This window comes from Passer domesticus, chromosome 15 (genome assembly GCF_036417665.1).
Source record: "Passer domesticus isolate bPasDom1 chromosome 15, bPasDom1.hap1, whole genome shotgun sequence".
Lineage (NCBI taxonomy): Eukaryota > Metazoa > Chordata > Aves > Passeriformes > Passeridae > Passer > Passer domesticus.
The window spans coordinates 14,944,243-14,967,837 of record NC_087488.1 but is presented as its reverse complement, the minus strand read 5'-3'; the positions used below and the strand labels follow the sequence as shown (position 1 = coordinate 14,967,837).

The following is a 23,595-nucleotide window of genomic DNA, read 5'->3' as shown; positions in this document are numbered from 1 at the left end:
TGAGTGCTGAGGCAGCTGGGGGCTCGTGGGTTTCTGTTCCTAAAAGGATGGGTGGAAATCTGGTGGAAATGTGTCATCCCGAGCTGAGGGATGGGCCTTTACTTATTGGAAGATCCCTTTTTTAGGCCTGTATTGTATTTGCTCGTGGGTTTTCCGTTCCTAAAAGGATGGGTGGAAATGTGTTATCCCGAGCTGAGGGATGGGCCTTTACTTCCTGGAAGATCCCTTTTTTAGGCCTGTTTTGTATTTGCTCGTGGGTTTTCCATTCTTAAAAGGATGGGTGGAAATCTGGTGGAAATGTGTTATCCCGAGGTGAGGGATGGGCCTTTACTTCCTGGAAGATCCCTTTTTTGGGAGATATTTTCAGGCCTGGATTGTATTTGCTCATGGGTTTTCCGTTCCTAAAAGGATGGGTGGAAATCTGGTGGAAATGTGTTATCCCGAGGTGAGGGATGGGCCTTTACTTCCTGGAAGATCCCTTTTTTAGGAGATCTTTTTAGACCTGTATTGTGTCTGCAGGGAAATGCCCCAGTGAAGGAAGGAATGATGAATCTGACTCCATGTTCTCAGAAGGCTAATTTATTACTTTATAATACCATATTATATATATACTATACTTTACTAAAGAATACAGAAAGGATACTTACAGAAGGCTAAAAAGATAATATTGAAACGCCTGACTCTTTCCAGAGTCCTGACACAGCTTGGCACTCATTGGCCAATGCGTCAAAACAATTCACAGCAGAATCCAATGAAACAATCTCCAACCACATTCCAAAGGAGCAAAACACAGGAGAAGCAAATGAGATAAGAATTGTTTTCTTTTTCTCTGAGGCTTCTCAGCTTCCCAGGAGAAAAATCCTGGGCGAAGGAATTTTTTCAGAGAATGTAAATGCCACAGGCCTGTGACAATCCCATGAGGTAAAACTTCCTTTTTTTTCAAAAAATGCCTCATTTTTGGGCCAATTGAGATTGTCCCCCTCCAAAATGAGCTGCAGATACAACAGGTGAATGGCTTTACTCACAGGAGCTGTTTGGTGTCATGGAAGCCTAAAAAGAGATGTTTTCCACTTCACTTTTTGGTTGCTTGAGGCCTTTTTGGTTTTGGCACAACTCTGTATCTCCAAAATGACACTGCCTCAGAAGTCTTGGTTTATCCTGTCCATCTCTTCCCTTTTTCCGCCCCTTTCCTCCTTATTTTCTTGGACAAATGTGATAATGGCCACCACAGCTCTGTCCCAAAAGCTGTGACCGCCTACAGACACAATAAAAAGCCATTTACTGCCCCCTCCTTCCGCAAAACCACTGTGAAAGTTGAAGAGGCAGGAAAATAAAAGAGGAAGAAAAGGTGTTCCTTCTTTTTTATCCAGAGTTATTGCTACCGGATCCGCAAAGCCCTGGAGCCCTACAAACCCCAGTGGTGCAAGACTCACGAGAACTGGTCCCTCTACGTGTTCTCCCCACAGAACAGGTAAGAAATTCCAGTGAAATTCCAGCCCAGCAGGTGTTTGAGGTAATGGAATATTGCCTTCCTAGCCAGATTCTCCTTGGAAAAAATCCTTCAGAGTTTTAGAAATCCAGCTCCTGATTTTGAGGTGAAGTTTTCAGTTCGGTGTGGGCAGAGCTGTGTGGTTCACCCCGTTGCTGTCAGTGGTTTAGCCAGCATTACTAATAATTAATAATTAATGATAATCATGGCCGAAGCCTGTGGAGATGCTGCCTCACCACCTGGGCTGGTGCTGGTGGCACATCAGCAGGAGGGCTTTGGGGAGGAGCCTATTCCTGACCCAAACTTCTGAAGGATCTGTTTTTCCCACCTTTCTCCAGGTTCCGAGTGATGTGCCAGAAGGTCATTGCCCACAAAATGTTTGACCACGTGGTGCTGGTCTTCATCTTCCTCAACTGCATCACCATAGCCCTGGAGAGACCAGACATCGACCCCCTGAGCACGGTGAGAGGCATTTCCTTCCTCCATCCCCCATCCAGATCTTCATCTCCTCAGGACCAGACCCTGCAAGATAAATGCTGGGTTTCCAACTCGTGTCTCTTTGTTGTTCTGTGTTTTCCAGGAGAGGATATTCCTAAGTGTCTCTAATTACATCTTCACTGCCATCTTCGTGGCTGAAATGATGGTTAAGGTAATTAGAGCTTCATCCCATGGCCCAGAGCAAATTCTGGCAAGGACCAGACCATGCCAGGGTGAAGATTTCAATGTCTCCCTTCTCCTGGCTGCAGGTGGTAGCTCTTGGCTTTTTCTCTGGGGAGAACACATATCTGCAGAGCAGCTGGAACGTCCTGGATGGAGTGCTGGTCTTTGTGTCCATCATTGACATCATTGTGTCCATGGCATCAGCAGGAGGAGCCAAAATCCTGGGAGTCCTTCGTGTGTTGAGGCTTCTGCGGACCCTGAGACCTCTCCGGTATGGGCTGATAAATCAGTTTGGGAAATGCACAAGGTCTTGCTTAATAACACGAAAAACTGAAAGACAACACGGGTAAAAACATCTTTGATGATCTCTAAACTCGGTGAGAAACTGTTTGGAAAACAGTGAAATGAGTTCAGATCCATCTTCTCCAGTTCAGGCTGGAGTTTGGAGTGAGAGGTGTTGTCAGAATCCAGAGTGAGGGCAGTCAGAGCTTCCTCCACACTACAGCTTTATCAGCCCTTCCCAAATCCTTCTTCCACTGCACAACCTCACAGGCATTCCCCAGCAAAGAGGGATTTGCAGTTGAACGGGTGCTGATGAGGATTTGATAAGCTCCAACATCCTTCTGAGGATTTGATAAGCTCCAGCATCAGCGTCCTTCCCTGCTCTCCTGACCCTGCCAGACATCCCTGCAAAGCAGCTCCTCCCTCAGCCAGGCACAGGAGGGCAGAGCTTCCAGTGTTTGAGAACAGGAGTAAAGATAATTTGGATTTTGGTTATGATTATGCAATAAAGAGAGATAATTCCTGGGGGGGATTTGAATCAGCTCCTGTTCGGGTTTCATCCTGCTTGGCAAGAAACAGGAGCCTTTTTTTACTGAAATTTCAGGGGAATGAGACAGTCACCTCCAAAAACCTGGAAACTTCCTGGGACAAAGCCATGCCTGTGACAGTGATAGGAAGAGAGAATCTTTTAGACAACCAGAACAACAGTTCTTGGTGCTCTGTGTCACCTCAGTGACCAGGAAATCAGTGTTTCTGGCTCCTTGCTGTTCTGCTGGTGGCACCAGGATCCCCTGGCAGTGCTGGCTCCCCAGGACACCCTGGACAAGTCACCATGTGTGACCCACAGAAGTGGGAACAGAATTCAGGGCACGGGCAGTCCATGAGGAGAGGGGAGGGGGAAAGAGGGAAATGGTCTTTGGGAATAACTAGGCCAGATCCTATGAATAGAAAGCAATTCATCACCTCTCACCACGGCCTCACTGAGCACAGGATGGCTCCAGGGACCATTCCTGACACTTTGGAGGTGCAGTTCAGTCTCCACATGATTTCTCTCAAACAAGACCCTGTGGAAATGCTGCAGCACAAAACGCTTTTCTCTGGGCTTGGCAGGCACAAGGCATCACTATCCGTGTGAGCTGCAGCTCCCTGCAAGGACTCACCCCCTACAAACCCATCCTAAAAACAACTTTGATGTTTTTCAGGCAAAACTCCCACCTGGCCCTTCCTGGGAAAGCTTGGCTTGGGCTGGTTCCACTGCCACATGCCCAGGGCAGGGCAGTGCATTCCCCAGCCTCTCCCCCAGGGAAGCAGCACTCCTGCTCCTCCCAGCACCCAAAGCTGCCTCAGAGCACAGCAGGAATCTGCTTCCCAACGGGACTGACCCTTTGGCCGTGGAGCTGCTGATCGCAGGCTCCTGTTAGCTAAGAGCCAGCTCAGGAACTAATTAGGAAACAAATTGGAATGACTCTGTTTGGAAAGTTGTCATGGCCACTACTGCAGGAGGAGCAGCAGATGTGCTCTCCAGGCCCACTGGGAAGGTGTTCACATGTTGGGAGGGGAAGGAGGGTCCTGCCTGTGTCCCTGTGCTGGGATCAGAGCCCTTGGAGGGATCAGGCTCCTGGAGTGAGGTACAAACCTCCCACAGTGGGAACTGTGTGATATCCTGCCCCCAGGGAGTCTCCCCTCCTCACTCTGCCCAGCTGTCACTGTTTGAATTCCATCTGATGGGATTGGGAATGTTCTGGTTGGCTGAAGAGCTCCCTGCCTGCAGGTAGAGGAGGGTTGGGCAGAGGAGAAGCAGCTGGGTGATAACAGGACATGCATAAAAGTAAAAAGTTTCATTGTGTTGTCTTTTTTTTCCAGAGTCATCAGCAGAGCCCCAGGTCTGAAGCTGGTGGTAGAAACCTTGATCTCCTCCTTGAGGCCTATTGGGAATATCGTTCTCATCTGCTGTGCTTTCTTCATTATCTTTGGGATTTTAGGGGTCCAGGTAAAGTATTTCCCTCCCCTGTAAGTGACTGCTGCACAAAAGAAGCTGCTCTTCTCACCTGCTGGGGTGAGGAGGAAATAATGAGCTGAAATGCCTCCAAAGGAAGATTTCAGTTTGGGAAGAAGAGCTAGGCTTTAGGAGAAATGATCCAGGGTGGGGTTGGCAGCTGCTCCCAGCAAGGATCTCAGGATTAGGAGAACAGACAGACCTCCCTGATGAGCTCTACTGCAGGAATAAAGATAAATCAGAGCACAGACTTTTCAAAGCTGCTTATTTTTTGTTCTTTTTTCTTTTTTAATTTGTGTTCTCAAATGCAGCTTTTTAAAGGCAAGTTCTACTACTGTGATGGCCCTGATGTCAAAAACATCACCACAAAGGCTGACTGCACCAACGCTCACTACAAATGGGTCCGGAGGAAGTACAACTTTGACAACTTGGGGCAGGTAAAGTCCTCCCTGCAGGGGTTTCTGTGCCAGCTTTTCATGGGTGGACACTTGCAATGTGTGGCTTCAGGAGGGTGTGGAGCCTCCATCATAGGAAGTTTCCAAAACTGATGTTGCAATCGTGGGTTAATATTTTCACTTGATGATCACTGGGGCCTTTTCCATTCTTGGTCATTCTATGGCTTTATCTGGAAATCTCTGTTTTACTCTAAATGTGTAAAAGTGGATCAGATCAACCCTTGATCTCTTGCCACAGTTGTACAATTCCTTGGGTTTAGGAGTGTAGCCCTAAAGCCACTGCTATATTCTCTTATTCAAGATTTCTTGCTGTTCTGTTTGCAAATGAAGAAAACGAAGTGCTTTACATGGCTGTAAGGCAGGCCAGGCCACAGGAGGAGTTGGCAGCTCCTTCTCTGGGGACTGAAAGGCAAGACCAACCCTTCTGTCCGTTTTCCAGGCCCTGATGTCCCTGTTTGTCCTCTCCTCCAAGGACGGCTGGGTGAACATCATGTACGACGGGCTGGATGCCGTGGGCATTGACCAACAGGTACCTGTCCTGCAGAACCCACCTGTGCTCCTCTCTCCAGCCTCAGGCCTGGGCACTCCAGGGTTTTTGAAATCCCAGGAAGCAGCAGAGCTGTAGAACCTCCTTGAGGCTCCTTTTGCTCGTTGAGCTGCCAGTTTTCCATTTTTTGGAGTTGCTTTTCCATGGCTGCTTCCCATGCAGGACAAGCTCTGACGTGTCCTACATCAGAGGATGTAGAATGAATTAGAATGAGGGTGCTTGAGGATGGGAAACCACCAGGAATGTTGTGGAAAAGGCATTCAGTTTGTGAGTTTCATGGCATTTTCCGTGGGAAGTTGAGTCTCGCATGAGTAGGACCCACCCAGAGCCACAGTAACACTTTGGTCTTCAATTCCCCCACTTCTGAAGATCTGGTAACAACTGAGAAACATTAAGCAGGAGCCCACATCTGAAAAAATTAAAAATCTGGAGCCTATTTTTAGCTGAAACAGTCTTGCTGGTGGGATGATGCTCATCCACTGAGACTTATCTGAAGCTGTGTGAAATAAATACCAAAATAATCAAATCCTGTAAGGCAGTTTTGGGTGGGTTTTGCACCAAACAGCAAAATTTTAGTCAGTGAGAAGGTGAATGAGAGGAAAACACTTGGGGAAAATCCTCCTCCCAGTCCTCCCCTCCTCCCCACACACAACTTGTTGCTCCAAAAAAAACTGACTCAACCCACCCGCTCTGTGCCGCTTCTCCCTCGTCTTTCCCTCCCCTCAGCCCATCCAGAACCACAACCCTTGGATGCTGCTCTACTTCATCTCCTTCCTGCTCATCGTCAGCTTCTTCGTGCTCAACATGTTCGTGGGGGTGGTGGTGGAGAACTTCCACAAGTGCCGGCAGCACCAGGAGGCGGAGGAGGCGCGGCGCCGGGAGGAGAAGCGGCTGCGGCGCCTGGAGAAAAAGCGCAGGAGTAAGGAGATGTACCTGTCTGGTCGGTAGAGTGCCTTACAAACCAAAATCTTTCTGAGCCCTGCCTGCTCCCAAAGCAAGATTTCTTTTTGGTTTTGGTGGTTTTTTTGTTTGTTGTTGTTGTGGTTGTTGTCGGGGTTCACGAGGTTTGCGTTTCTTCGTTACCTCTTTGGCGGTGCCTTAAGGCTCGGGCTGGTGACACCTTGGGATTGTCCTGGTGGGAAATGTCACCTTTTCACCTGGCTGGGGGGAAAAGGCTCCTCCAGCAGAGTCCTCTCTGCAAGGCCATGCTGTCCCAAGCACCAAGGGACACAGCGGGGAACAGTTTCCCTGCTCCCCCTGTGCCTGGAGGCCACTCTGAGGCTCCCTTAACGCGCCGCCTGCATCTGAGGATGGTGGTGGGCTTTGATTTGGGGGTTCTTTTCTCAGCTGAAGCAGTGCTGATGCTGTCTGGGAGTCCTGGAGCATGGCCCCGCATGCCACAGACACTGCATGGGGGCATGGACAGAGCCAGGGGACAGCAGGGGAGCCCCAGGGTGGGGCTGCAGGGAGAATTCCTCTTGGGAGCATGGCCACGACACGAGATGCTCGTCCCATTCCAGGCTGGGACTCAATCCTGAGGCTTGTTTTGTCCTTGGAACACTGGCCAGGGGCAGGGCCATTAGCCAAAAATGGCCTTTAGCCAAAATTTCCTCCTCAGTGGATCTCATAGGGACCATCAGACCCCAAAACCACCCGAGCCTGTGCTCCTTTCCTGCCCCAATCCTGCCCGTTCCCACCTCCCCTGGGCACGCTGCACCTGGGAGGGTATTCCCAGGAAACCTGCCAGGAAAGCAGTCCCAGCTTTCCCAGAAGTCTCGGTGAGCAGGGAGAGCCTGCCAGGCATTTTTGAGGGGTGAGCAAACCTGGCTTGGCCACTGAGACCAAAGCTGAGCTTAGTCAGAGGTAAGGCTGAGCTTTTCTGGCCCTGCTTGCTTGCAGCAGTGCTGTGACTCTGCCTGGCCATGTCATCTCCTGGAAGGACCAAACATTGTGACAAATTGCTTGTGTCCCACACATCAAGCCATGGATATCCGTTTCCAGCTGGAAAAGCAGCCCAGCTCCAAGGACAGGGCCCCATCCCATTCCCTGCTTCCCTCCAGGCCTGGGGCAGGAGCTGTGTCCCTCACAGCCCCTCTCCTGCTCCCCTGGTGCTCCTTGGTAGAGCCAGGGGACACTTCAGCACTAAATGGTGGCACTGCTGTCCCCACACGGCCTTAATGACACCACAGGGAGGGCCAAGCCCTTTTGATTTTAGCCAGTTGTGAGTTCAGTGCCTGGCTCAAAATGAAATCCAGCTCAGACACTGAGTCTCCCCAGAGATTTCCAAGAGTTCAAATGCAATTTCCTTCCCTTTTTCCCATTTTGCTTTGGGAGTGTGAGGGTGGAAATACTGAAGGCAGCATTTCCAGCACAGGGAGGAGAATCAGTTTCAGGGTCCCAGGGGTCCTCCTTGTGCAGGTTCTGCCCCAATGTGCTGACCTAAAAGACATTCAGATAAACTCCAAGTTTATATGAAATTTTTAAAGAAAAGCAATTTTAAGGATCCTTTGAGAGAACAGGGGTGCAGGTATGGAGGCACAGCTCAGTTCCTGATTAGGAAATAAATCTTATTAAAGCCTGGCTGTGACTCCACAGCTCAGACACAGAAAGAGCCAGTCCCTGTCAAAGTGATGGACACTGTGACATTGTCCCTCTTTATCCACCACCTCCAAGGAGCTATTTCAGCCCAGGCATTGCACAGATGAGCCTTGTAACATTTCATGGAGAGCACTCAGGGAGGAGGACAGATTTCTGGAAGGGGATCAAGTCAATAGAGCAGCTGAGAAGTGAAACATTTGGCCATGTGCTGGGCTTCCAGAAGGTTCCCTGAAAATGTCTGGCTCTACCTGCAAGGACAGCTTGGCATCCAAACTGGAGCTGTTAACAAGGTGAACCCAAATATCTGCTACACTTTGGGGAAATTGCTGTTTCCATTTCAGGGGATGTATTTCTGTTTCAGTTGGGAGGGGTTTGAACCTCCTGGGTGATTTAGGTGACTGATGGATTTGATAAAAAAACCGTGGCAGACTCAGAAAGATGTGAGCTGTGACTGTGAGCAGTGTGTGTGTGCTCGTGGAGCTGTGGGATCTGCATGGTGACAGCAGCTGGCAGCTTCCTCTGCTTCCATGTGTCCCTTCCACTGCTTCCCTGTGTCCCAGCACTCTGTGTCACCCTGTGGAGCAGCCTGGTCACCCCAGGGAGAGGAGGGAGCAATGTGGGAATGCTGACAGAGATCCCTGCTTTGACCTCAGTCAGCATTCCCAGCCTTGGGCAGAGCAGGAGAGGAGGAAGAATTTGTGTTTAAACAGGAGGAAAATCCAGCCTAGGCCACAAATGCACCCTCTGGGCTTGCTGTCTGCCTGGCACCTTGTCTGTGTGTCCTGTCCCCTGTCTGTGATGTCCCCTGGGATTGAGGGCTGAGGGATCTGTCCTTCCTGCACACACAGGAATGCACCAGGAGCTGTGGCAGGCTGGGAATAGGTTAAACCTCAGCTGGGTGATCCTGAATGCCAGTCCCAGACTGGATCCAGGATTTAGAGCCTGGCAGAGGGATTGCTCCTGGGACACAGCCCTGGAATGGGTTAAACCTCAGCTGGGTGATCCTGAGTGCCAGTCCCAGGCTGGATCTAGGATTTGGGGTCTGGCAGAGGGATTCTCTTGGGACACAGTCTGGGAATGGGATAAACCTCAGCTGGGTGATCTGGGATCAGTCCCAGGCTGGATCCAGGATTTGGAGCTCAGCAGGGGGATTGCTCCATGGAGGACTCAGCCCTGCAGCAGGACCCAGCTCCTTCTCAGGTGGGATGGGGACTCATCCCCTGCTTTGGGGTGATTTTTCAGCAGAATGGTCCCTCTGAGCCCAGTTCTCTGCTGTCACCACCTCAGGTCTTTCCAAAACATTTCTTCTTCCCCATCTGAAGGCCAGTTTGCTGAAGGGATTGGCAGCAGGTTCACTCTGCTCAAGGATAGCCAAGGGCAGGGGGTGAGGACGCTGAGAAATGCATTTGATGTGGTTTGAAAGGCAGAACTGCTCAGTGAACTTTTTTTATGTGAAGGGAAAAAGAAAAATCAAGATAAACCAGAATATTTTTCCTGACGCTGTCCCTGCTCCATCCATTACATCCAAGTGTAATTTAACAATCCTGCTGCTCTCAGCCTTTTAATGAGCTTCTCAGAAGACACAGACCCAAAGCAGCCTCCCCAGAATGAAGGATTTCATTAAAAACACGTGGAGCAGCTTGCTCTGCTCTGCCTGTGGGATCCAAATCCAGCCCTCCTGGATCTGCTCAGCTCTGCCCTTCAGAGGCTGCAGGAGGGTCTGGGTCACACGGGGGGCTGAAAGCAGAGCTGGAAAAGCTGGAAAAGCTGGAAAAGCTGGAAATCACAGCTCTAGCTGGGAGCAGAGTGCATTTCAGGGGTGTCCCTTCAGGAAGACCCCAAAAACTGAGAATTCAGAAATAGTTTTTCCTGATTTCAGCTCTATGAGAGGAGAGTGGCCACAAATCTGTTCCTCTGAGGCTTTTCCCACCAGAGCTGGGAATTGTGGAAGGATGAGGGAAATTTTAAGCCCCAGCAGAGGTGCCTTTCAGAGCAGTGACTGGAACCTTTATCTGGAGGGTGGCACATGGTGATGTTTGAATTTAAACTGCCTCTCAGTGCCACAACCCTCTCTGTATCCAGCAGAACCACTTGAGCTGCAGCTGCAATTTTAGGTGCTGTACCCCTGAGTGGTCAGAGTTTCCAAGCAGGGAATTCTCAAACCCTGCTGCTTGTTTTTCCAGGCAGCTGCAGGTACAGAGCTGCTCTGTTCCAGGCATGAATAACCCCATTAGGGCTTTCTAATGTTTCATGCAGAGCATTGTAATGGAGGAGCTGGAGCTGGGAATTGTAATGCCAACTAAAAATGCTTTTAAGCCAGGGGAGGACGGGGCTTCATTAATTTCCATGTCAGCAGAACCACAAGCAAAGTTGAAATACTCTGCAGAGAGGTGAGATTCAAGTATTAGCCAGCATCTAAAAGCTAGGGGGAGGAAAAGCTGGGATTTTCCTTTTTTTATCTGTTTGATGGTTGCTTTTTTCCCTGCCTTCTACCAGTTCAAGCCAGCAGCTGAAGGGAAATTTGTCTGTGTTTGATGGAGGGAGAGCATTTACAGAGCACAGAGTGCCAGGACAAGGGAATGCATTCCCACTGCCAGGGGGTTCTGGGATTTTGGGAAGGAATTCCTACCTGGGAGGATGGAAAGGGGGTGGGATGGAATTCCCAGAGAAGCTGTGCCTGCCCCTGGATCCCTGGAAGTGTCCAAGGCCATGCTGGGATGGTGGAAGGTGTCCCTGCCATGGCAGGGGTGGAATGGGATGGGCTTTAAGTCCCTCCCAACCCAAACCATCATGGAATTCTATGAAAATGGACAAAACCCTACAAGAACCCCAACGTGCCCAGGCAGGATGGGACTTGGAGCAGCCTGGCACAGTGGAAGGTGTCCCTGCCATGGCAGGGGTGGCACTGGATGGGCTTTGAGGTCCCTCCCACCCACACCATTCCCTGATGACAGAAATCTGCCAGCTGGCTGGTGGCAGCCTGATCCCAAAGCCCATTTTCCCCGAGAGCCCAGGGCACAGGTTGTGTTTTGCCTGCTGGGATCAGCAGTGGGTCCTGGGCTCCCCTGGGGGCTGTGCCCTCCTCCCATGGAGCAGAATCCTCCCCACCCAGGTTCTCCCACAGCTCCCACGGCTCTGGTTGTGCCAGCAGCACTGGGGGTGTGTGCAGTGAACCCTCAACACAATCTTGGGGTTTAAATTCCCCCTGAGAGTTAAAAATGTGAACTGGGAGGAGCCCAGAGCTCTTTGCTGTGCTGCCAACGCTGAAGGGCTTGGGGATGCCCAGAGCTGGGGCTGTGGAGCCCTGGAGCTCTGCCAGTCCTGCCAGAGCTGTGTGGGGCTGCTCCCCTCTGCTCCCACCCTGCTGCAGCCCCCCGGCCCTCCTGGGAGCACTGAGCCAGCCCTGGCTGCTGGGCACTTCCCTGGGCACATCCCTGGGCAAATCCCTGGGCTCATCCCTGGGCAAATCCCTGGGCACATCCCTGGGCACATCCCTGGGCTCATCCCTGGGCACTTCCCTGGGCACTTCCCTGGGCACATCCCTGGGCTCATCCGTGGGCACATCCCTGGGCACTTCCCTGGGCACATCCCTGGGCTCATCCCTGGGCACTGCACTTCCCTGGGCACTTCCCTGGGCAAATTCCTGGGGAAAATCCCTGGGCACTTCCCTGGGCTCATCCGTGGGCACATCCCTGGGCACTGCACTTCCCTGGGCACTTCCCTGGGCAAATTCCTGGGGAAAATCCCTGGGCACTTCCCTGGGCACTTCCCTGGGCACTGCATTTCCCTGGGCACTCCCCTGGGCACATCCCTAGGCTTATCCCTGGGCATATCCCTGGGCACTCACTTGGCACTTCCCTGGGCACTTCCCTGGGCTCATCCCTGGAGACATCCCTGGGCACATCCCTGGGCACATTCCTGCTCTCCCTGGGCACATTCCTGCTCTCCCTGAGCACATTCCTGCTCCCTCCAGGCACACCCCAACTCCTCGGGCACATCCTGGCTCCCTCCAGGCACATCCCTGGGCACATCCCTGGGCACATCCCAGCTCCTCGGGCACATCTCTGGGCACATTCCTGCTCTCTCAGGGCACATCCCAACTCCTCAGGCGCATCCTGGGCACATCCCTGGGCACATTCCTGCTCTCCCTGGGCACATTCCTGCTCTCCCTGGGCACATTCCTGCCCTCCCCAGGCACATTCCTGCCCTCCCCGGGCACATCCCAGCTCCCTCTGCCAGCCTGGCACGGGCAGCATCTCCTGGAGTGGACACTGCATGGGGTGCCCCCGAGCATGGCCCTGCTGCACGTGGTTATTGTCACCCCTGTCACCTCCATGCCAGCCCTCCTTGGATGTTTTCCCCTGCTGGAATTCCTTGCCTGTCCCCTCCTGTGCCCTTGGGCTGTGTGCATCCTGGAGGAGCCAGGCTTCACCTGGAGCTCCCCCGGGTTAAGCCTGGCCTAAGTTTTCCCAGCAGGAATTTGGGCAGGGCTGAGAGAGAGCTGTGGGGGCTCTCTGTGCTGTGGGACAGAGCCACCTCTGGGCCTGCTGCTTCCTCCTTGGTTTTTCCTCTCCAGCCCAAGGACAGAAGGAGCTGCCAGGGAATTTAGGAGGTTTTCAGCTCAGTGCCTGACAGGGGAAAATGTCTTCTTGTGATTCTCCTTCTGTAATTCTGATAAAACAGAATAAACACCTGATCTTTTGCTGAGTGGTGAATAAATCAGGGATTTGGGCAGGTGAAGGGTGGTTGAAACCACCTGCAACTTCTTTTCCTTATGTGCTGCCAGCTCATCCCTGCTCAGCTCCTGAAATTATTAATCAACCATTTATCATTAATTAATAGTCCTTTAATATAACATTTAACTATTAAGGGTATTCTCAGACCTCCCAAGGAGTTATTTGCACTCCCAAGAAGACATTTCCCTAAAAATAATTAAAAAACAAAAAGGACAAGGATGTTGTAATCCTGAAAACACATGAAAGCACATTGTACAGGCTGAAATAAATATTATACTGCAATGTTTTTATTGTTATTTTTCAGGCAGGCTGAGCTCAGTAGCACAGACAGCCCCAGCAGTCCAAGATGACTCGTAGGATTAAGGCACATGAAAGCAACAGAAAAAAAATGTATTCAAAAACAACTCTGGTTGCTTTCATCTTGTTTTTCCACACCCCTTAGCAGAGCAAAAAAAAAGCCTTGGTGACCCTGGTCAGAAGGAAATGTTTTTTAAATGCCTCCACTGTACTTTTAACTACCAGGAAAAAAAAAATGTAGTTGAAAGGGAGCTGCAGATTCTGTTTCCCTTTATCCAATTAATTTTAAGGTTTTGGATTCTGATCTGGCATCGGTTGCACCAAAAAAAAAAAAAAAAACAACAAAAAACTCCCACATTTCAAGAGTCCTTCCATCTGAAAGGTATTAGCAGGATGAGAGGAGTGGGAGATGGATTTCAGGAGGGCACTGAGTGCTTCTGAACTCATTTCCCTCCTTATTGTCAAGGTGAAGCAACTTCTTCTGAGCCCTTCATGCACTGAAAGCTGAATTTGCTGAAATATTTGCAAAATCCCCTTTCTGTGAGGAACAATCCTGCTCTGACTTGGTGTGACCTCGGTGTCTCTTCCACTTGTAAAATCCACAGTAATGCTGCCTTGGCCTCGTGTAAACTCAGGATATTTACATTGCTGCAGCTTGAAAGGAATTTGAGTGCCCACAGCCATCCCTGTGGTCACACTTTCATTGGAGAGAGACCCAGGCAGTAAATGCAGCCCTGGGTCCAAACACTCTCCTTGGAACGCTGCCAGGAATTTGGTCACGGGCAGAAATTTCCACATTTTGAAGAGAAAGAAAGGAGGAATCCCAACCAGAGGCAGAGATACAAAATTCACGTGAATGGTTTTAGATGCCATGCCCTGAGCCCTAGATATATTGTTTAATTATCTATTTTAGAAACATAAATGTATATTTCTTTTTCCAGAGGAGCTTGTGCTGGTTGTCCTGACAGAGCCAAGCGCTTTGTGGCTGTGTCCTGTGTGCTCCCATCCCTCAGGAATGCCCTGCTGCTTTTCCTTAGGCCTTCCAAGGGCCCCAAAAACCTTCTGGAGCTCGGGGCATGTTCTCCTCCCAGCTGGGATGTTCCTGGCACCTGCAGGATTGGGAGAGACGAGTGCTGGCCCAGCTCTGCCCTCTGCAGCTGCAGCTTTGGTGGCTTTGAAGCTTCTCCCTCGCTTTGGGTCCCGTGTCCATCCTGCTCCTCCCCTGCTTCCCGTGCCAGGAGGAGACTGTGGGACACAGACCTGGCTGGCACCAGTCTGCTCATCCCAAAAACCACTGCCTGTGGTGGGAGGTGGGATCGCACAGGGATCAGTCAGGGATCACTCAGAAATTACACAGGGATCACTTAGGGATCATTCAGGAATTACACAAGAATCAGGAATTGCTCAGGGATCACTCAGGGATCACTCAGGGACCATTCAGGAATTACACAAGAATCAGGAATCAGTCAGGGATCAGTCAGGGATCAGTCAGGAATTACACAAGAATCAGGAATTGCTCAGGGATCAGTCAGGGATCACTCAGGGACCATTCAGGAATTACACAAGAATCAGGAATCACTCAGGGAACAGTCAGGGATCACTCAGAATCACTCAGGAATCACTCAAGAATTACACAGGGATCACTCATGGATCACTCAAGATTTACACAAGAACCAGGAGTTACTCAGGGATTACACAGGAATATTTCAGGAATCACTCAGGAATTACACAAGAATCACTCAGGGATTACACAGGAATCAATCAGGGATCATTCAGAATCACTTAGGGATCACACAGGGATCACTCAGGAATCACTCAGAAATTACAAAATAATCAGGAATCACTCAGGGATCACACAGGAATATATCAGGTATCACTCAGGAATCTCAGTAATTACACAAGAATCACTCAGGGATTACATGGGGATCACTCAGAATCACTCAGGAATTACACAGGGATCACACAGGAATCATTCATCACAGATCACTCAGGGATCACACAGGAATCAATCATCAGGGATCACTCAGGAATCTCAGGAATTACACAAGAATCAATCAGGGATCACATGGGAATTACACAGGAATCACACAGGAATCATTCATCAGGGATCAGTCAAGGATCACTCAGAATCACTCAGGGATCACTCAGTAATCACTCATGGATCATACAGGAATCTCAGGAATTACACAAGAATCACTCAGGGATCACACAGGAATTACACAGGGATCACATAGGAATCATTCATCAGGGATCGCTCAAGGATCACTCAGAATCTCAGGAATTACACAAGAATCACTCAGGGATCACACAGGAATTACACAGAGATCACACAGGAATCATTCATCAGGGATCACTCAGATTCTCAGGAATTACACAAGAATCAATCAGGGATCACTCAGGGATCACACAGAGATCACTCAGGGATCACACGGGAATCACACAGGAATCATTCATCAAGGATCACTCAAGGATCACTCAGGGATCATACAGGAATCTCAGGAGTTACACAAGGATCACTCAGGGATCACTCAGGAATTACACAGAGATCACACAGGAATCATTCATCAGGGATCACTCAGAATCTCAGGAATTACACAAGAATCAATCAGGGATCACTCAGGGATCACACAGGAATTACACAGAGATCACACAGGAATCATTCATCAGGGATCACTCAAGGATCACTCAGATTCTCAGGAATTACACAAGAATCAATCAGGGATCACTCAGGGATCACACAGAGACCACTCAGCGATCACTCAGCCACTTCCCATGGTTTGTCCACCTTTGTTCACCCCATCTCCAGCCGGGACATGACCTTCAGGCTGGTGCCACCCCCCCGCAGCGCCCCTGGCTCACGGCTGTCCCCTGTGTCCCCACAGAAGCCCAGCGCAGGCCCTACTACGCCGACTACTCCCCGGCCAGGAGGTACATCCACAGCCTGTGCACCAGCCACTACCTCGACCTCTTCATCACCTTCATCATCGGCGTCAACGTCATCACCATGTCCATGGAGCACTACAACCAGCCCAAGGTAGGAGCTGCCCCAGCACGGCTCACCTGGGAGGAAACTGGCACTGGGGACATTCCCAGGGTTGTTTTAGGGGTTCAGATTTTGTGGTTTTTATGTATTTGTAATGCTGTAATTATTTTGTGTAAAACTCTACACTCTAGTGTAGCAACTACAACCAGCCCAAGGTAGGAGCTGCCCCAGCACGGCTCCCTTGGGAGGAAACTGGCACTGGGGACATTCCCAGGGATGTTTTAGGGGGTTAGATTTTGTGTTTTCCATTTATTTGTAATGTGCAGTTCTTTCCCAGTGATGTTTTAGGGGTTCAGATTTTGTGTTTTCCATGTATTTGTAATGCTGCAGTTCTTTAGTGTAGAGCTCTACACTCTGGTGTAGCACCTACAACCAGCCCAAGGTAGGAGCTGCCCCCAGCACAGCTCCCCTGGGAGGAAACTGGCACTGGGGACATTCCCAGTGGTGTTTTAGGGGTTCAGATTTTGTGTTTTCCATGTATTTGTAATGCTGTAATTCTTCAGTGTGTAACTCCAAGCTCCATGTGCAGTGTGAGCTGCTGCTTTCCCATTTTGGGCAGACACAACAATTCCTCTCCAGGCCTGGCAGTCAAGGACACCTCACTGGCTCAGACCCCAGAAATGTAAACAAAAGTGAGCTGGGGGAGCAAACCTGAGGAAAATTACTTCATTACCTGAAGCTGTAATTGGAAGATTAATTCCCCGATATGCAAATGGCCCAAACTTATCAAAGTGTGAAAACCCCTGACCCGTGGTCCATTTTGGGGTGTAGCTTTTGTCTGCCCCAAATGTACCTGAATAGAATAATAAATAGAATAATCAATAAATAGAATAATCAATAAATAGAAACATTTTTTATCCCCTAATTTTGTCTAGCCTCTGGTTTTAGGTAGTCCCAAAAAGGCACCCCCAGTTTTTGGGGAGCCTCAGCATTCTGACCCAGCTCTGCCATTTGGGAGTCCCTGCCTCAGGCAAAAACTCCATTTCCCTGCTTTGGGTAAAAAAACCCAGCTAATGGAAAGTGAATTAAGCTTTTACCAGAAAAAGACCAATCCAAATATTCATTTCCTCCCCTGATCCCAAACCTGACTGAGCCTCACACTGGAAAACAGTGCAGAGTTTTAGAACATTCCATTAACAGATATAAACTCGGAGTTACGGCATGCAGAGTGTTTCTTTTCCTCAATGAATTCTGAATAAACCAATTTAAAAGTACAATCCTCACTTTTTTAATGCATTATAAAATCATTCTCCCCTCAGAGCACCTTTGACAGAAATCAGAGGGGCTGATACATAAATTTATATCAATTTATACATTTTCCATCTATAAATTTTCCATTTGGTTGTCATTTATGAAGCTCTGGCTCAGCATTTACTTTTCCAGCATTGCATGAAATGCCTCCTGGATGCTGAGCCAGAGGGCAACCTGTGTGTGTGTGTGTTTTACACCAGGGCAATTCCTTTGTTTCCCATGGAAGTGTTGTTTATCCAGGTTAGGTTTTATTTACTCTTGGTTTACGTTCACTTAACACAGAGTTGTAAATCCAAATGCAAACGCTCACAAACAATGGCAGAAGTCAGGCTCAGGCTTTGGATGGAACAGGAAATTGTCCTGTGGTTTTTAAGGTGCCATTTTATTTTAGGTACTGGAACAAAAATAGGGATTGTTGCCAACACCTAAGAAACTTCCAGCTCTCATTCCAAAAATCAGGGCATGGCCATGCCCTGGTGACCTCACTGTGTGGGGTCAGGCATCACACAGAGGGGACAAAAAGAGCTTTCCTGTGCCCTGGGGTTCCCTGCAGCCTCCTCTGCTGCATTTCTTTCCATTTTTGTCTGCTTTGATGCTCACAATTCCCATTTTTCATTGGAAATTCAGAGTCCTGCTCTACACTGAACTAAACCCCCCCTCCCTCCCTCCTGTCCCCCAGTCCCTCCCCACCCCAAGAGCTGCTCCCCCCACCCCCAGCTGTCTATTTTAAGGCCCCACAAGATTCCTTTGCTATTGTTGGCCCCCAGCTCCAATGAAATCCATTATAAACACTCATCATCCCCAAGTGTAAACACTGTGGATTCCTGACTTCCGAGGGCGGCTCCGGGGACAGCGGCAACGTTGCACCAAATATGGACACGCTTTGCCCAGCTCTGGAGATGTCCCATTTTTCAACAGGGAAAGGTTTCATCCATCTCCAAGGTTTATTTATTTTCCTCAGCTTTTTAAGCAAAGCTTTTGTCCCCCAGGGCTGGAATCAAGAAATGATCCATCAAGGCTTTTCTTCCCCCCAAGGCTGGGCGCTTCAGACCAAGGAATCTTCAGGAGATGGGGAAGGGGTGAATTCTTTCGTGTCTGGCCCAGGCTGAACAATTTGTGCACTGAGCTTGAACCTGACATTTTTTGCGGAGCTAATCCCAGTGCTTTTGGATGGTTTTGTTTGACTCAGGGGCTAAGCCTTTATTTCAGTTCTGCTGGGTGATTTAGTGAGCTCCACGAGCCTTTATGCCTTTATTCCTGAAATTTCTGTGCTCCTCTCACCCTGCTCCCTGCCAGTCCCTCCGTGGGGGTCTAGGAAGGGATAACTGGGCTGGCCTAACTGGGATCTGTCTTTCCAGTCCCTGGATGAAGCCCTCAAGTACTGCAACTACGTGTTCACCATCGTCTTTGTGTTCGAGGCGCTGCTCAAGCTGGTGGCCTTTGGTTTCCGGAGGTTTTTTAAGGACAGGTGAGAGCATTTTGGACCCCTGTGGATTTGGGATTCGGGGCTGGACTGACCCAATTTCAGAGGAGATGTAACAACACTGTGGTGACACGGGAAGAGCCCGGGGCCGGCTCTCAGTGGGTGCAAACTTTGTAGTGTAAGAACTAAAAATCCTAAGAACTGCTGGCGGTGCTTTGCAGGAGGAATTCAGGAAATCTCCCCAAATTCCAGATTAATCTTTTCCCCCGGTATTTCCCTTTCCACCAGGCCTGAGCAGCTCAGCTTAGAGGTCAGGAACACTTCCCAGTCAGCTCCCAGTCACTTCCCAGATTTTGTGGCTCACAGGATGTCTGTGCCAGCTGCTCTGAGCTGGTTTTGTACCACCTAAAAATCACAGGCCAGATGAGAATGAGGAGATGTGTGGGAAATAGATTTGTAGAAAATTTTTCAAACTTAATAGAAAGTTGCTATAGTGTATATTTGTGTATAAACTTTGAGATTAGAAATATTGATTTGGAAATATTATAGAATAAGATAGATATTGTTGAGAGCAAAATAGAAATAAAAATAAGTTTTAAAGGATGGTTTTATAAAAAAGAAACTTAATACTTTGGAGAAATAGAACTATAAAAGATATATTGTATTAAAACTCAAGAGGAGTAATTTTAGATAATTAACTTCATCCAAGAAAGATGCATTTAGGATTTGTTGGTGCCTGTCATTAACACAAAACGTGTACAATTTGAATTTTGTTTGTCCTTCCTGTCTCTGCAGGTGGAACCAGCTGGACATGGCCATCGTGCTGCTGTCCATCGTGGGGATCACTCTGGAGGAGATCGAGATGAACGCTGCCCTGCCCATCAACCCCACCATCATCCGCATCATGAGGGTGCTCAGGATAGCCCGCGGTGTGTCCTGCCCTCCAGACAGCCCAGGGAATCCTTTGGCTGTTTGTCCTTCCAGCCTGCTGGTTCATTTCCAGTGGGGAACGTGGAATGGCAGCTCAGAGAGCAGCTGGGGGTCCCGTGGGGTTGGGTTCTGCTTCCAGCCTGGGATCCCAGAGCTTTTGTCCTGGTCCAGAGCAGGGTGGGAAGTGATGGCAATTAGGGCTTGGGAAGATGCTCTTCACTGGGGAGGTGCCTCCCATTTTCCTGCCTGGGCACACTGGGGTGAGTTCTTGTAGGGTTTTGTCCATTTTCATGGAATTCCAGGATGGTTTGGGCTGGAAGAGACCTTAAAGCCCATCCCATTCCACCCCTGCCATGGCAGGGACACCTTCCACCATCCCAGCATGGCCTTGGACACTTCCAGGGATCCAGGGGCAGCCACAGCTTCTCTGGGAATTCTGTTTCAGCCCCTCCCCATCCTCCCAGGGGGGAATTCCTTCCCAAAATCCCAGAACCCCCTGGCAGTGGGAATGCATTCCCCTTGGGACTGATGGGGACGTTCAGCCCTGATGGGAAGCAGAGACCTCCCCACGTGTCCAAACAGCAGCAAGGGAGATTTAAATCCTCCCTACAAGACCTGAACCTCCATTTCCTCCCTGGATTTTCCCTGCAATCCTGCTGAGCAGGATTTGCTCCTCATTTCAGTGCTGAAACTGCTGAAAATGGCCACGGGCATGAGAGCTCTGCTGGACACGGTGGTGCAAGCCCTGCCCCAGGTAAGCCCCCAAAATTCCCCCATGCCCAGGGTGCTCCCCTTGGGGACAGAAGTGCCTCTGGGGCCTGGGGACAGCTCTGTGCTTGGTGGCCTCCAGAAGCCACCTGGGGAGGGTCTCAGCTTTCTCCAGGCCGTGGGAGTGGAGTTTTGCATGGCTCATCCTGGGGTGTTTGATGGGAGAAGCAAAACGATGGGAAAAGAGTTCCCAGAGAGCAAATTCCTGTAGGCAGAGCTTGTACCAACCTCAGATTTCACTGGCAAGTTTGGGGAGCACCAGGAGGGACAGAGAAGGATGCTGGAGAAAGCTCTGGGAGCTCCCAACTCAGGAGTTTAATTTGGGAGGCAGGAAAAATCACAGTTATTGACAGAGGTGCTGCAGCCTTGGAAAGGCAAACTGGGGAGATGCTTCTGGGGGTAAAAATCTTAATTTGGGGTCACCAATCACCAAATTCACCTGAGCTGCAAGAGAAACAGCAACACTTCCAGACTCAGGGAATTTGATAGGATCCTGCAAGTGTTCACTTCCTGGGACCCTTTTTTTATGGACCTGAGAAAAGGAAAGAAAGAAACTTTTTGCTGGTTTTCAGTCCTCCATCAGAATTCCAAGGTGTTTGGTTTTTTTATTTTATCCTTTTTAAGGTGTGTTCTGCTCGTTTGTGGGTGTGCTGGTGTGAGCTCTGATGGTTCAGTGTTGGAGTTAACTCAGATTAACCCTGCCCATCCCAATTCCCTGGATCCAGGAGCAGCCAAGGGCAGACCCCACGTGGGTGGGAGTCTCCTCCAGAGGATGAGTGGCCACAAGAGACCCAGCAGAAAACATGGAATTACCCAAAACCACCCCTGGGACTCAGTTCCTAAGTGCAAACCAACCCACAATCTGTTCCAGGAGAGCTGGAAAATGGGGAATTTCTTTCCTTTGCTTTGATCATCATTGCCATGAAGGTGGTTTTAACCCCAGCATTTGCCCTTTGGCATCCAGATTTCCTCAATGATGTGGGCTGAGGTTAAAACAGGGATTTACCAACCTGACCCCTGGGCTGGCATTTCAAGAAATCCTTGGATTTGTGTCTGGTTTTCAGTTTACAAAGCATTGTCACCACAGCCCATATTTTCTCTCCCTCCTTGTTTTCTGTCCCCTCCCCAAACAATAGGGTGGCTCCTGGCCAGGTTTTTGGGTTCCTTGGGGTTTGCTTGCAGTTTGCATTCCCAGCAAGGTTTCTTGTCAAGGGAAAACCCCAGGGATATTCCAAGCAGATCTCGTGCAGATAAAAAAAATGCCACTTTGGTCTGCAGTGAAGCTCAGAAAATGAGAAGGGAATTTTAAGAAGAGCTCTCTGAGAACCATCACTCTTCATAAAGCTGCAGCTTTCATTTCCAAGGCAGGGCATGAGTTCCTACCCTAATTAAATTAGCATCCTAAAACCACAGCTGGAAAATCCTCATAGAATGTGGTTTCTAAGTGATAAAAAAAAAAGCTAATTTAATGTTTATTCATTCAGGTTTGGGGGGAAATTCTTTGTCTGGTGTGTGGAGAATGCCCATTTATGGGCTGACGATGACAAGGAACTGCCACTGCATTTCTGGGGGGTGATTTTCATCAGCTTTGGATTTGGTTTTTATTCAGCAATTTGAGTAACACTCGGAGAACCAATTATCCCCAAATTTGGGGGAATGTAGCATTTTGATCCAGGACTGTCACAGGATTAATCTCCTCTTTTGGGATTTCACACTGAGCTTGAGCTGCTCTTCAAAGTGTTCCTGCCCTGCCTCTGTGTGGTGACCTCAGCCTGTGGTCAAAGACCTTCTCCTCCACCTGGTCTGTGGGGAAAAATGAGATTGAGAAGAGAAAAAAAAATTAGGAGAGGCCACAGAGACAGAAAGAATGGTCAGGGAATGATCTCAGATTCTCTGCCCACCTTCTCCACGTCCTCCCAATCCCTGGTTCTTGTTTTAGGGATCCAGTGTTAGGGAATCAGCCATCCCCTGTTGATGGAACACATTCATGTTTACTCTTCTTACTAAAAAAAAAATATCTGGTGAGTTTAGTCTGAATTAACAAGGTTTGGATGTAATTTTGCTTCTTATCTGTAGCACTTCTCCTTTTTGTAGCACTGGTAGATAAAATAATCTCCTGCAGTCTGGAGAACAGGAGAGCAGTGAACTCCTTTAATCTCTCGGTGTGGAGCAGCTTTTCAAGGCCTGCTTCAAGTGTTTTCCTCTTCTTTCTGAGCTCATGCTCGTTAAGGCTCCATAATGAATTACACCACTCATCCATCACTGATCATTTCCTTGCTGCTGTGTCTGGTGGTTTCTGGGTTTGGAAACAAGGGCTGCTCTCTAAGGCTCCTGTTTGCATCCCACTCCCAGCTTTCCAAAGCCCCTTTTTGTGTCAGATTTGGGGTATTGTCCAAAGCCCCTTTCTGTGTCAGATCTGGGGTGTTTTCCAAAGTTCCCTTCTGTGTCAGATCAGGGTTCAAATGCTCCTGGTGGAAGTGAATCCCCCAGCAGTCACTGCTGAGCTGCCTCAGCTCTTCCTGGTGGGGAGGACAACTGCAGTCCAGCCCAATTCCCACCCTCCAACATCAATAAGATGTGGAACTTCCCAGTCAGAAGATCTGGGTTGTTTTCCCTTCTCTGGTCTCACTTGATCACATTAATTCCCTGCAGGCTGTACAAGAGACTCCTCTCTGTCTTCACCAGCTTGGAACTGCCCCCACAGGGACTCTGTGCCAAGAAAAGAGTGGAAAACTCCTCATTCCAGCAGAGCCCTCAAGGGCAGGACCTGAATTTGCCCCTGCCCAGGAGTTTAGCTCCTCTTGGTGCTGTAATTCCTGGGCTTGTCTCAGTTTGAGCTCCTGGAGGGCTTTTCTGGCATTGTCCCACAGCAGCTGGGGGACAAAACCAACAACCTGCCCTTGCCAGCCCCTGGAGAGCCACAGGGATGGGATCAGGGGGCAGGAGTGGGAATGTGTGAGCAGCCAGCCCTGGGGAAGGTGGATTTGGGGGGGTGGGGAGGTGTGGGCTGTGCTGCAGAGATCCCCAAGGGACCCCTCAGTGACACAGAGCTCCAGAGGTACAAAAATCCTGCAGGCTCCATGGGGCTGAGGGGACACACAAAGGGGACCTTGCTCAGGT

At 49.5% G+C, this 23,595-nt stretch overlaps 1 protein-coding gene across 2 annotated transcripts in view; it reads left to right on the top strand.

Annotated features, from left to right (window-relative positions):
• Positions 1 to 23,595, top strand: part of CACNA1H (calcium voltage-gated channel subunit alpha1 H) — a 160,145-nt gene that overhangs the window by 119,345 nt on the left and 17,205 nt on the right. Inside the window, exons 18-29 of one of the 2 annotated variants that reach the window (XM_064390916.1) lie at positions 1,371 to 1,471; positions 1,828 to 1,951; positions 2,070 to 2,138; positions 2,236 to 2,420; positions 4,295 to 4,421; positions 4,739 to 4,864; positions 5,322 to 5,411; positions 6,156 to 6,348; positions 15,943 to 16,094; positions 18,713 to 18,822; positions 19,573 to 19,706; positions 20,391 to 20,461. In XM_064390916.1, the coding sequence (XP_064246986.1) occupies positions 1,371 to 1,471; positions 1,828 to 1,951; positions 2,070 to 2,138; positions 2,236 to 2,420; positions 4,295 to 4,421; positions 4,739 to 4,864; positions 5,322 to 5,411; positions 6,156 to 6,348; positions 15,943 to 16,094; positions 18,713 to 18,822; positions 19,573 to 19,706; positions 20,391 to 20,461 (1,482 nt within the window). Of the gene's footprint in view, positions 1 to 1,370; positions 1,472 to 1,827; positions 1,952 to 2,069; positions 2,139 to 2,235; positions 2,421 to 4,294; positions 4,422 to 4,738; positions 4,865 to 5,321; positions 5,412 to 6,155; positions 6,370 to 15,942; positions 16,095 to 18,712; positions 18,823 to 19,572; positions 19,707 to 20,390; positions 20,462 to 23,595 lie in introns of both variants that reach the window. The other variant, XM_064390915.1, reaches the window with a different exon arrangement.